The sequence below is a fragment of the Sapajus apella genome, unplaced genomic scaffold, assembly GCF_009761245.1.
Source record: "Sapajus apella isolate SASKATOON/1434 unplaced genomic scaffold, GSC_monkey_1.0 scaffold121, whole genome shotgun sequence".
Classification (NCBI taxonomy): domain Eukaryota; kingdom Metazoa; phylum Chordata; class Mammalia; order Primates; family Cebidae; genus Sapajus; species Sapajus apella.
The window spans coordinates 893,207-906,810 of NW_022437061.1; the positions used below are offsets into that span (position 1 = coordinate 893,207).

A 13,604-nucleotide genomic window follows, 5' to 3' on the forward strand; every position below is an offset into this window, starting at 1 on the left:
AAGTTTGAATATTATGATCTAAATAAAATTTATAAATATTTAACTTCTGCTAATTTCATCTATACATGTATAAACACATTTCTTAATCCACATAATGAAGATGATTAGAACTTGCTATCTACTTGGTAGAGGATGTTGGGGAAGTATTTGTCAATTTTGAAGCCCAATGCAAAAGAAAGTGTTACTACTAATGTATAGGTACTGTTTACACAACATTGTGATTGTATCTTTTGAGTTTCAGAGTACAGTACAAAATGACCATACAACTATTGAGTGAATCAACTGAAATTATTTGTCAATTCTCTTTGCAAATGAACTTGTGCAATGTATTTAAACATTTTTAAAAGTTCAACATTTATAATTAGCTTATTCCAGTCTTTCATATTAGTGTTATGTCAGTTAATTTCTCAACTTTAAATTCCTTAAGAAGAGACTATATATTACATTTTCCTTCTGCAGTCTCTGTAATTCTTAACCATCATGGTACAAACACAGGAATGGAGCTTGCTACATTGGACAGGAGCTTGCTACATTGGACATGAACACAGGAATGGAGTTTTTGTCTTCCCCAGATTCTTTGTTGAGACCCCAATGTGACAGTATTTGGAGGTAGGGCCTTCGGGAAGTAATTGGTCTTAAGGGTAGAGCTCTCGAATTGGATTTGTGCCTGCTTAAGAAACAAGGCTGGGCATGGTGGTTTATGCCTGTAAATTCCTGTGCTTTGGGAGGCTAGGAGGGGAGGATCACATGAACCTGAGCTTGAGGTTGCAGTGAGCTGTTATCACGCCACACCACTGCATTCCAGCCTGAGTGACAGAGCGAAATCTTGTCTCAAACAAAAAAAAAAGGAAAAGACAAAAGCAAGATGACCTTTTTTTGCCCTACATTAAGAAAGGAGAAAGCCATCTGCAAATGAGACAGAAGGCCGCCAACAGAAACCATAAAGGCTGGCATATTGACATTAGACATTGTAGCTTTCAGAACTGTGAGATAAATTTCTGTTGTTTAGGCTCCTCAGTGTGTAGTATTTTGTTGTAGTAGCCTGAATTAAGTGCTCAAAATTTGAATATAGGCTATCATTATCATGTAATCATTTAGGCTTAATAAGCCTTCTGAAATGTTTGTCAAAAAACTAAATGACTGTAGCCTACTAGGGCATGTATGTATGTGTATATGTGTGTGTGTGTGTGTACATACACACACACACACACACACATATACACATACATACACCTTTACGAAATGTTTTCATGAGCAATTGTTAGTGATTTCTTAGAATCAGTTAAGATTTCAGTTTTTCTTTCTTATTTAGGGCATTACTTCTCAAAACCAAAGCTACCTAATCTAGAATTGGCTTTTTTCTCTTTATTGAAAGACATCCGCTTGCCATCTTTCTTATCATTGGTTTTCAAGCATTGAACATGCAAAGTTGGCTTTTGTTTTTCAAAAGTGTGAATTCATTTAAAAGTATAATCTGGAACTTCCTACACCATAGATATTAGGTCTGTATTATGTTACATTATAAAGGTATTCTGTTAAAGCCACAGTGGCACATATTCCTTTACACTTATCCAAAATTCAAGTGATCGTATTTTTGCAATCAAGGTGTACAACACATTAAGACTTATTAAAGCACTGATGATGCTCCCATCTTAAATTCCAGTCACCTGAGTTAATCAAATGCTATGACTTAAGCAACCATTTATCAATAAGATATGTATTTCCAAAGATATGAAGGAACATTTAGAATTTAGTATCAGGGACAGCAAACATTGGAAGTGTAAGATATCTGCATAGATTCATTTACCTAAAGTAAGACTATATTAGAGAATGGAATACTGAATCTCTGCTTATAGTGGTTTTAAAAGCAGTGACTTGGCTTTTCTTTGCTATTTTAATCATTCTGAAATAATCTTACTTTTAAAATCTGTTATTTAAAACAATGTTTTGGTACACTTTAAATGTTCTGTAATGCCAGATCTGTGGGAATAAGAATCTTATGAAAAACATCAACCTGGGATTTAGATCTGAAGACATTTTATAACTTTGGGTTTTCCTGTTTAGTCCAACACTCTGTACTGTTTTAAAAATAATATAGGGTACAACATTTTTACAAAATGTATATTTAGGTTATTTGAGTCAAAACACAGATGGACTATTATTTTTGTGAAGAACAAGACAGGATTAGTTAATATGCTATTTACCTTTTCCAAAGAAGAAAAATGATTATCAGTATAGTCATTTAAAAAAAATTAATTTTCATGTATTAATAAAAACAACTTTTCAGTAATGGGAAATAGGAGGGGAAATTTCTTTCCTATAAACACTTAAGTCAGTGTTTGTAAATATGTTGAGTATGTCAAAATGTATGTTGAAAAGGCATGAAATGTGGGATTTTGTTGGGAATGGATGGTATAAAGTTATTATAGAGTAATTGAGATATTAACTATTTGGGGATTTAAGGCGTGAACTAACTCAAGTGTAATGTCCAAGAATTAAATCATTGCTTAAAAGATTGATTTAGTCTGCATATACACATACCACATATTTTCAAAATTAAAAAAAAGACCTTCATGGTCTCAAAAAAATATGTTTTTTTTTTTTTATTGTTCAAATAAAAGTGCACTGCATTACATCTGAAATATAAAAAATGTATTTGGAAAATGTTCCTAGTACAGACTTCTAAAACCATGGTATTGTACTAAACAAGTCCAATCTCAGAAACTAAATATGGAACATTTTAATCTCTATCCCTTGGCCCCACAGTTCTGAAGTAAAGAAAATATAGGGTTCCCCCCCTCCTTTTTAAATAAGATATCCCATCTTAAGAAATTCAGTATTGTGAACAACACAACTCATGTGTTGTAATAAATATCGGATAGCATCTGTTCTCCAGCAGGATTATCTTAACTAGAAAGTAACCCTAGTTAACACAGGAAAGAATTAAGAAAAAAAAAAATTTAGGTCTAGAATAGTGGTAAGTCATATATAAAATACTTCGTTAAATAACATTACATCCCTTTTTTAGTAAAGTGCTATAATTTTATTTCATAGCTATATTTATTTGTAGAATGTCTTTTAGCTCTCCCTAAATTTGGGCATATTAAACATAGGTGGAAAAGCAAATTTATATATTTTAAGACCACTTCTTAAAATAAAAGATATGAATGTAGTACTGTTTACAAATATCTGGGTATGTTTGAAAAGTCATCTTTTTATTCTTTACTCAGTCTTTATTCTTTACTCAGACTTAAGAAATCATTTCATTTTCTTGACAACCAAGGAACCATATTAATATCATCAACTCTGGGTGATTTATATGAATTTTAGTTAGTGTTTATGTTTTACCAGTGTGAAATTTTATGTCTATTTTTTAAAAAAGAAAAATTGATATATACATTACTTGATCTTTATGTTTACTTTCTTTTACATTTTAACCATATAATTAATTTTTCCATGAGACAGGGTAGGACACATTATCTTCTTGGATACATTACTGTTTATTGTTTCAAGTGGATTGAAAGATATAAATCTCACTGAGTAGTTTAGTGTGGCTCTATATCTTATATAGACAGGTTAAATGGAGACTTTATATTGTAATCTGTGTATTCATGTATCTGCCATAAATTGTCTTCATGACAAATGCAAAATTTCTTTTATTACTTGGCTCAAGTTAACTGTTGATCCTTTTCACTGATAATATACAAGTGTAAAAAGCAGAAAGCCTTTAAAATTGAAGAAAGAAATGATATTTTCCACTAAATTACTGAAAATTGAAATTTTTATGTTGACTGTTGATGACTGAAAAGCCAATGTTAAGAATCAATATCATCCAATATAAAATAGTACATTGAATTATTTAATAAACAATATTAAGAGCTTGTATATGCTGACTGGGAACAGTGGTGGCTTTTTAAATTCTCAGAAAGTCTAAACATTTTATAATTAGAAGAAACCACTGGTAATGATCAAGATGGTCCATCTCTCTGTAGCAGCCATTACAGTGAAAATCTTGACAGAACTTTTTCACTATCAGCAAGGTAATTTTACTGGTATTAGTGGTAAAGGTAAGGAGAAAAAAAGAGTGAAGGAGATAAGTGTGTATTAGTTTTAAAAGTGAGAAAAGGTAATTAAATGACATGGAAAAGCTAGAAATTTCTTCTTCTATATGTGCCTTGCTACAAATAAACTGAAAAGAAAGCAAGAGGGGTATCTGAAAAGCCAATGTGGGGAAACATCCAATGATAATGCCCATTATTTTACTTTATACTTAAATTACACAAGTAGAAAAGTTATGCTTATTAATAGTTTAATGTATGAAGGAAACATCCAGATTTCTGAATATGAAGGTACATATCTCACATTAATTTAAGTCTACATAAAGTAGAGCCTCTATACTGACATATTGAAATTTACTTTCTGCTTAGCCTTTTCTGTTATGTAAACAATTGTACATTTATTTGCCATTCTAAAACTTCAGGATCAAGTTTACATAATTTTGCTAAATTTCCGTGTTTGCTCAAAAGCAGTTTACAGTACTAAAACCAACCAGCCAAAGAACAGCTTCAACAGAAAGTTATGTCCAAAGGGGAAGAGGGAAAGAAAAAAAGAAAAATGATAAGAAAAATGCTAACTAAGGTAAAACAGATGATGATGGGGAATGGGCAGTCACAAATGATCACAGAAAATAGGTCAGTTAGTAAGATCTTCTGCAAAAAGCCTACACACTTCAGTCAAGCACATCAGTAGAATGATTTGGGAGCATAATTTTTTTTTTCGGCCACTGGTGATTTCCTCCAAATGAAAAGGAATCTGCAGGCTAACAAGCTGATCCTCATCAGCCAAGCTGGTTCATATGCACACTGTTCATGTGAGGTGCCCAGGGTCCAGTCCACACCTATGAATATAGAGCATGTATTTTACAAAATGTATATTTAGCATATATTTTATTAAAACTCTTAGAAACTAAGGAGGTACTCTTCGGTTTGCAACATACTAGGAACTAGTGGGAAAAAATGACAAAACCTTTTTTCTATTATTTTCCTACCTCTTATCCATCAAACAGAATCTGATTTACAACCTTTTTTAAAAAAAAAAAAATCATTACCTGAGTATTTACAGATTCATGGTTGTGGAAGAAGAATAAATCAAAGATATTTAACATATAATAAGCTAAAATATACAATAATTTCTGTGAATTTTCATTTATTTATAGTACCTTTAATAAATAACCTCTAGATGGCCTTTTCATACCACTAGTAAACTTTAATGTATAAAATCATATGACAATCACTTTGCAACTTAAAATCTTTCATTTACTATCTGCTACCCAGTAGAATACACAGTATCTTTCATAATTTTAACCCCAAACCTGCCTTTGATACCATTTCCCACAGCCCTCTGCTATACTGCAGGTATATTAAATTTCCTTCAATTTCCTCAACTGCCCATATTCACCATACTCTCTTGCTATCATGAGTTATCTATATCCTGTTTGTCTTTCCATTTCTTAAACACAAAATAAATGTTTGTTCACTGAACGATCAGCCTTACCGTTTGAGGGCCATTATTTTCCGTGGAGCTGGAAACCATCTTTATCAGTGAGTTCCAAGAAGGGTCTGCAGCATGAGGGCCATTAAATATGGGTCCTCCAGCACCATCAGGGATAGGTGCTACTGGCGGAATCATTGCATTCCCATACACAGAAAAAGGCATACCCTTAAAAAAGGAAAACATATACATTAACATCCAAGTCACTGTTCATTTTTCCCAATATAATCAATAGCCTTAAAATTGATATTTGAAACTTAACCTCATCCTGGGAATGTACAACTTATCTTAGATATCTAAAAATTATTACCCGTTATATAATTTATTTTAACATTAGATTGATTATACATATGCCTATTATATTGAAAATATTTTGTCGAAAAATCCTCCCTTAAAGAACTAGGACAAAATCAGAACTTTACCCCAACTTTAGGAAAGTCCATGTAGCCTGCAGGAACATGCTGATGGAATGTACCAGAAGGAGTTACGATTCCTGTACTATCTCGCTCCATTGCTTGATGTTGTGAAAATACTCCTGGATCAGACATCGGTCTGTGGATCATAGGATTTCCCATCCCAGGGTTACACCAGTCTACTTTGTCTGAGGGCAAACAAAGAAGCAGATACAAAATAGTTAATATTTAAAATCAACAGAAAATATTTTCTGTTTTTCTAATATTTTCCACATTGAACTGTAGATTATTTCAATGTAATGATCTACTTTTATATATTTCCATGTTTGTAGGTAGTGACATAATAGTTTAATGAAATAATCTAAAAACTTGGTATTATTAAAAAAAAAATCAAAGTACAACCTAAAGGGACTGAAAGGAAATATTAATGTGTTCTTAATATGATGAAAGGAAGAAAAGAACATGCTTGCATTAGGTATTTTCAGAAAGCAGTTATAAATAAATGTAATGAGAAAGGTCACATGGGGACAGAACTCTTAAAGAAGTGATTAGATACTCAAGACAACAACAAAAAAATAATAATACAAATCTTTTGGAAATGACTATGAGGCTGGGCATGGTGGCTCATGCCTGTAATGCCAGCACTTTGGGAGGCTGAGGCGGGTGGGTCACTTGAGGTCAGATGTTTGATATCCACCTCACCAACAGGGTGAAACACCGCCTCTACTAAAAATACAAAAATTAGCTGGGCATAGTGGTGCATGCCTGTAACCCCAGCTAGTTGGGAGGCTGAGGCAGGAGAATCGCTTGAATCTGGGAGGTGGAGGTTGCAGTGAGTCATGGTTGTGCCACTGTACTCCAGCCTGAGCAAGAAGAGTGAAACTCCATCTCAAAAAAAAAAAAAAAAAAAGACTATGAAAGTTAAATACTGTTTACATTATAGTTAAACGCATAAACTTAATTTCTAGATATGAGGATAGAATATCCTACCTTGATTGCCACCAATCCCTTCAAAGGACCAGATGCCACTATGCCCTACTGATGTAGACAAATTGCTCCCAATAACAGATGGAGCTGATGTTCCAGTTTGCCTGATACGTGCAGAACGTTCAGTCCCAATAGGAACTGGAACTTTCCTGTCCTGAGACACATTGCTGGGCTTTTCTGACCCTAACGGTACTGATGATGGGGCAGGAGATGGTGCACGAACTCCAGAGGATACTGACTGTGCAGAAGAATCTAGAGAAGAGATATTTTGAAATAAAATACAGGTCATCTATAGAACATGTAATTTTATAAAACCAAATCTTAAATTCAGGAAACATTTAAAATATATATTATCAGAAAAACAAAATGTAAAAATAATACTTAAATAAAAATTATACATATTAAAATTTGGCTAAAGTTCCATGACTTCAAGGTAGAATATGATGTCATTGCTGCAAAGTGTTCAACTATACAGGTAATAAACTATTAAACTAAATAATATTCAAATGAATTAACCCTTGACATTAAGTAAATGTAGAGCAATAAGACATTTAAATTAAAAAAAGAACAACAACAGAATGGAGATGGCTAAAAATCACTGCCTGTACTGGTAATCTCCAAACTGTATTTCTTGGGAACACTTGCTTTTTGGTATGTTATGATGAAAAAACAAAGAGATTCAGCTATCTAATAAATTTGGAAAACCTAGCTTAAGAAAAAGAAATATGTTTCTTTGTTATTTCTCCATTATTTATTTATTTATTTTATTTATTTTTTTTAAAGACAGAGTCTTGCTCTGTTGTCCAAGCTAAACTGCAGAGGCACAATCATAGCTCACTGCAGCCTCAAACTCCTGGGCTCAAGTGATCCTCCCACCCCAACCTCCTGAACAGCTGGGACTACTGGTATGAGCCACCATATGACTCCAGGGGAGTCATTGCCTAAGTCTGTTTTTCTTGTGAGTACTTCATGGAACACGCTTTTACTAATAAGAATCTTTTTTACTTATCAAAACAAGGAGGAGTTCTTAATTTAAGAATATTAGTGATTTAAGCTCAATACATTATTGAAGAAAACAATCAAAATTATATTTTATGTGAATAGCTTAAATATTAAAGCACATTTAAATTTAAATGGTTTAAATAATAAAGGAGTCTGAAACTTGAAAATCAAAACTGTTACCTGCAGATTCAATAGAACTGCAGTTGAACTCCAAATTAGCCTATCATATAAAAGAGAAAGACCTATAGCATTCCTATCGACAATAAAAGCACTTCGGAAAGAAAGCTATAACCTAAAATTCAAAAATGAGCTAAAAGAAAATGACATGAAGGAATACCATCATTCAGAATTAGTAAAACAGAAACAATATGACAAAACTCAGGAGAGTATTAGAAGTAAAAGAATATTTCACCTAGAGACTAAAAAACTCCACAAATTCTGCAATTATACATGCAGTGGAAAACAGACAAAACTACAAGGAATACGTAGACATGTAAACACAAAAGCATGTTGTTGTTTTTTTTTGGACTACATATCGAAAGGCCACACTTAAACCTCTAGGAAAAATCAACCCAAAACAACTAACACCAACACACAGTCAGGGCAGGCAGGCAGGAAGGAAAAAAGGATGAACAAATCAACCCTGCTTTCTCCTAGATTCATCCCTGGGAGCCTCCTTTAACCTCTGGGTTCACTCTGGTTTCCCTTTTCTTTCCTGTATCCTTCTAAAACCAAAGTAAAGCAAAATAACACAACCTTCCACATCGTTTTGTTTTTTAAGAAATGGGCTCACTATGGTGCCCACACTGGAGTACAGTGGCTATTCACAGGCACAATCACAGTGCACTGCAGCCTCAAACACCTGGCCTCAAGCCATCCTCCCATCTCAGCCTCCTACACATTCTATTTTAATAAACAGATTACTAGACTTGCCTGCTGACCTGCTCCATTTAAGAAATTACTCTCTGCACAGACCCTGCCACTCCTTTAGCCATAGTTTTTATCAGATGATCCTGTTTTCTGCTTCCTCTTTGCACAGCTATTGGATTAGGATATGCACCCATCCAGGAATGATCCATTTTAGGCTAGTCAGTAATCTGACTGAAATAGCCTGATTTGAACATATGAGCTGAGCCAATCACATTCCTCATCGAAGAATGGGCAATTGAATGGTTAACTGGTTTAATTAACTATGAAGTTGAACCACTGATGTCCATATGCAAGATAAGATTATGAAAAAGTCTAGGTGAAAAGAGAGCAGAATTCAAGAAACTCACAAGAAACGGACCATGAGTGAAAGACCATAAATCCTCCGAGAGAGAGAGAGAAAAGCTGCCCCTAAGTCCTGGACTGTTTGGAAGATGGTTCTGCATAGCCTTGTATAAACATCATTTTCCTTGAGATTCCCTGGATGGGTCTCTATATTCCTTTTCATAAAAATAACCTAACTAAAATAATTTTCACATCTCTAATTATTATAATTTCTTTAATTAGAAAAAAAAAGCTAAATTTAATTCAGAGCCATGTTATTTAAAACCACTTATATATTACACGAACAATAGGTTTCAGAGGGTGGGGCAGATCTAGGTTTTTGTGGGGCCTTAAGTGTACACAATTTTGGGAACCTTTTTTAGAATAATGCAAAATTACAAATAAAAAATCATGTACGGCACTTGGAAGTGGCCCATAAAATGAGGTGCCCTAAATATTTTTAAATGTCATGGATATCATGGTAAATTCACCTCAGTTTAGAAAATGTAAGAGTCCTAAATGAAAACTGAAAGATCAATGTGATTTACAAATTCAAAAAGTGGGGCAACTAGGTGTGATGGCTCACGCCTGCAATCCAACATTTTGGGAGGCAGAGGTGGGCAGATCACTTGAGCCCAGGAATTTGAGACCAGCCTGGGCAACATGGTAAAACCCCATCTCTACAAAATATAAAAATAAAAAAATTAGCCAGGTGTGGTAGCGCACACCTGTAGTCCCAGCTACTTGGGAAACTGAGGCAGGAAGACTGGTTGGGCCCAAGAAGTGGAGGTTATAGTGAGCCAAGATGTACCACTGGATTCCAGCCTGGACAAGAGAGACAGACCTTGCCTTAAAAAAAAAAAAAAAAAAGGGCGGGGGGGCAAGCGTTGTGGCTCACATCTGTAATCTCAGCATCTCTGCATTTTGGGAGGCCAAAGTGGGAGGATCCCTTGAGACCAGGAGTTCAAGACCAGTCTGGGCAACATAGTAAGACCTCATCTTATAAAAAAATACATAAAAATAAAATGAAAACATTTGCTGGGTGCTATGGCAAATGCCTGTAGTCGTAGCTACTTGAGAGGCTGAGGCAAGGGGACTGCTTGAGCCCAGGAATTTGAATGAGGCTGCAGTGAGTTATGGTCATACACCACTGCATTCCAGCCTGGGTGACAGTGAGAGACCTCATGAGAAGAGGAGGAAAGGAGAGATGAGAGAGTAGAGAGAGGAGACAAGAGAGAAGAGAACAAAAAGTGCTCCTACAGTAAAATTACACTGCAATTTCCTCACAGTTTAGTTTAGTGTTTATTAAACATACCCTGAATTTAATCAGGAACAAGCAGTAGGAAATAAAAATAAAAGGCATTCTAGCAAAGAGTTTTTATTTGAAAGTTAAAGAAAGGCTCAGAGAAGAGTTCCAGATTATTTGAGACTAAAGAGATATGGGAATTAAATGTAACTTGCAGTCCTAATTAACATCTTGGATGAGAGAAAATAATAAAATTATTATTGTGATAACTGATGAAAAGTAAATATGAACCATAGATAATAATATTATAAAATATAAAGTTTGCTAAATTTAAACATTGCATCATAGTTGTGGAAGGGAACATTCTTATTCTTAGGAAACCAAGTTATTTAGGGGCAAAAGGGCTTGATGTCTACAACTAACTCTAAAATAGTTCAGAATAAAATAGTTTTACACACACACACACACAGAGGAATATATGATGAAGGAAGGAAGTAATGTAATTTAATTGATGAATCTGGGGAACATATATAACAGATTCTTGAGGTATTCTTCAAAGTTTAAAATTATTAATTACAAAACCTGAGAGACATAATCAAATGTAATATGTGAGCCTTGAGTGGTTCCTGGTTCAAGAGAGAAACATCTATAACAACTATTTTGAGGGTGGGTGCGGTGGCTTATTCCTGTAATCCCAGCACTTTGGGAGGCCAAGCTGGGTGGATCACAAGGTCAGGAGTTCAAGACCAGCCTGGCCAACATGGTAAAATCCCGTCTCTACAAAAAAAAACAAAAATTAGCCAGGTGTGGTATTGGGCACCTGTAATCCCAGCTACTTGGGAGGCTGAGGCAGGAGAATCACTTGAACCCGGGAGGTGGAAGTTGCAGTGAGCCGAGATCGCACCACCGTACTCCAGCCTGGGCGACAGAGTAAGACTCTGTTTCAGGAAGAAAAAAAAAAAAAAGTTTTGGGATAATTAAAGATATCTGAATATAGAGACTGATTTTTTTTTTTTTTTTTTTTTTTTTCCTCTTTGAGATGGAGTCTCTCTCTGTCACCCAGGCTGGAGTACAGTGGCACGAACTCGGCTCACTGCAACTTCCACCTCCTGGGTTCAAGCAATTCTCCTGCCTCAGCCTCCTGAGTAACTGGGACAACAGGCACGTGCCACCCTGCCAGGCTAATTATATTTTTAGTAGAGACGGGGTTTCACCATATTGGCCAGGCTAGTCTCGAACTCCTGACCTCGTGATCCACCTGCCTCGGCCTCCCAAAGAGCAGGGATTAGAGATGTGAGCCACTGCGCCCAGTCTAGACTGATAATTTTTACTGAATTCATGTTAACCTATTAGGTACTTGATAATAGTATCATGGTTGCATTAAAAAAATCTTTAAGTAATGCATGTTTTTAGGTCCAAGGTGTCATATCTGCACCTTATTTAGGAATGCTTCACAACAAGATGGTAGAGAGAGAGAAAATAAATATAACAAAATAATTGGGAAATTTAAGTGAAGGGAATATGGATATTCCTTGAACTATTTCACTTTTCTTTGGGTCTGAAATTTTTTGTAACAAAATAGTTACTGGAATGTGGCAACAATAAAAGCAAATGTAATGGCCTCAATGATATTCTGTACCTACAATATAGCAATATATTCAAAAGCATGACTTAAAAACCTAACCTGGCTGGTGTAGTGGTACACACCTGTAATTCCAGCACTTGGGGAGCTGTGCAAGGATAATTAATATTCTATATGACTGCCATTATTTGACAAATACAAGAAAAACTATGAAGATATAAATTTACTGCATGCCACAACTTACCTCATGCTTTAACTGGCAATGTACTTTGATATGTGTCTCTAAAATAATTAAAACCTTTTACTCTTTTATTCAGTTAATTCAGTTAGCTATTACCCATTTTAGTATTGCTACTTAGAAGCAATTTGTCAGTTTTGTTTTTTTTTTTTTAAACTGAGTCTTATTATAATTTCCTTAAGAGATAAGCAACTTCATATCTTTACCTCGAAAACAAACATATCTAACCTTACTACGGAACTGTCTTAATTTGAGTTAAATTCCCTATTGCTGGCTGATCTTCATTAGTTTGAAAATCTAGGCTGGGCATGATGGCTCATGCCTGTGATCCCAGCACTTTGGGAGGCTAAGGTAGGCAGATCACAAGGTCAGGAGTTCGAGACCAGCCTGAGCAACATAGTGAAACCCTGTCTCTACTAAAAATACAAAAATTAGGTGGATATGGTGGCACACACCTGTGGTCCCAGCTACTGAGGCTGAGGCAAGAGAATTGCTTGAACGCAGTAGGTGGAGGTTGTAGTAAGCCAAGACCATGACATTGCATTCAAGCCTGGGTGACAGAGTGAGCTCTGTCTCACATACAAAAAAAGGCGCCTTGGCTCACGCCTATAATCCTAGCACTTTGGGGAGCTGAGGTGGGTGGATTGCCTGAGGTCAGGAGTTCGAGACCAGCCTGGCCTACATAATGAAACCCCAACTCTACTAAAAATACAAATAATTAGCTAGGCGTGGTGGTGTGTACCTGTAATCCCAGCTACTGTGGAAGCTGAGGCAGGAAAATCACTTGAACCTGGGAGGTGGAGGTTGCAGTGAGCTGAGGTTGTGCCATTGCACTCCAGCCCAGGCAACAGGAGCGAAATTCCATCTCCAAAAAAAAAAAAAAAAAAAAAAATCTAATCACTGCTTCAAAAGTCTGCCTGTAATTATGTGATAATGTGAAATCAGTTGTGTTGTTTAAGCAGATGAGATTTTGTTTTCTTTTGCTCTGTTGCCCAGGCTGGAGTACAGTGGTGTGATCTTGGCTCACTACAACCTCTGCCTCCCAGGTTCAAGCAATTCTCCTGCCTCAGTCCCCAAGTAGCTGGGATTACAGGCGCACACCGCAACACCTAACTAATTTTTGTATTTTTAGTAAGATGCGTTTTTGCCATGTTGGCCAGGCTGGTCTTGAACTCCTGACCTCAGGTGATCCATCTGCCTCCGCCTCCCAAAGTTGTAGGATTACAGGCAGAAAGCCACCGTGCCCAGACTAGATGAGATTTAAAGACAAACTAAAAGGATGTAATTTTCATACTTAAGGGTAGAAATCTTTCTCCTTGGAAGCTGTATTCTCAC

General features: G+C 35.6%; 1 protein-coding gene across 6 annotated transcripts in view; it reads right to left on the reverse strand.

Annotated features, from left to right (window-relative positions):
• Positions 1-3,481: 3,481 nt before the first annotated feature.
• The window catches only part of ANKRD17 (ankyrin repeat domain 17), a 175,655-nt gene continuing 165,532 nt past the window's right edge, over positions 3,482-13,604 (reverse strand). For 3 of the 6 annotated variants that reach the window (XM_032260974.1, XM_032260971.1, XM_032260973.1), the window contains 4 exons: positions 6,954-7,202; positions 5,973-6,151; positions 5,554-5,718; positions 3,482-4,897 (listed from right to left, as the gene is read on the reverse strand). In XM_032260974.1, coding sequence (XP_032116865.1) covers positions 4,838-4,897; positions 5,554-5,718; positions 5,973-6,151; positions 6,954-7,202 — 653 coding nt within the window. In that variant the 3' untranslated portion in view covers positions 3,482-4,837. The remainder of the gene's footprint in view (positions 4,898-5,553; positions 5,719-5,972; positions 6,152-6,953; positions 7,203-13,604) is intronic. The other 3 variants (XM_032260975.1, XM_032260972.1, XM_032260970.1) reach the window with 2 other exon arrangements.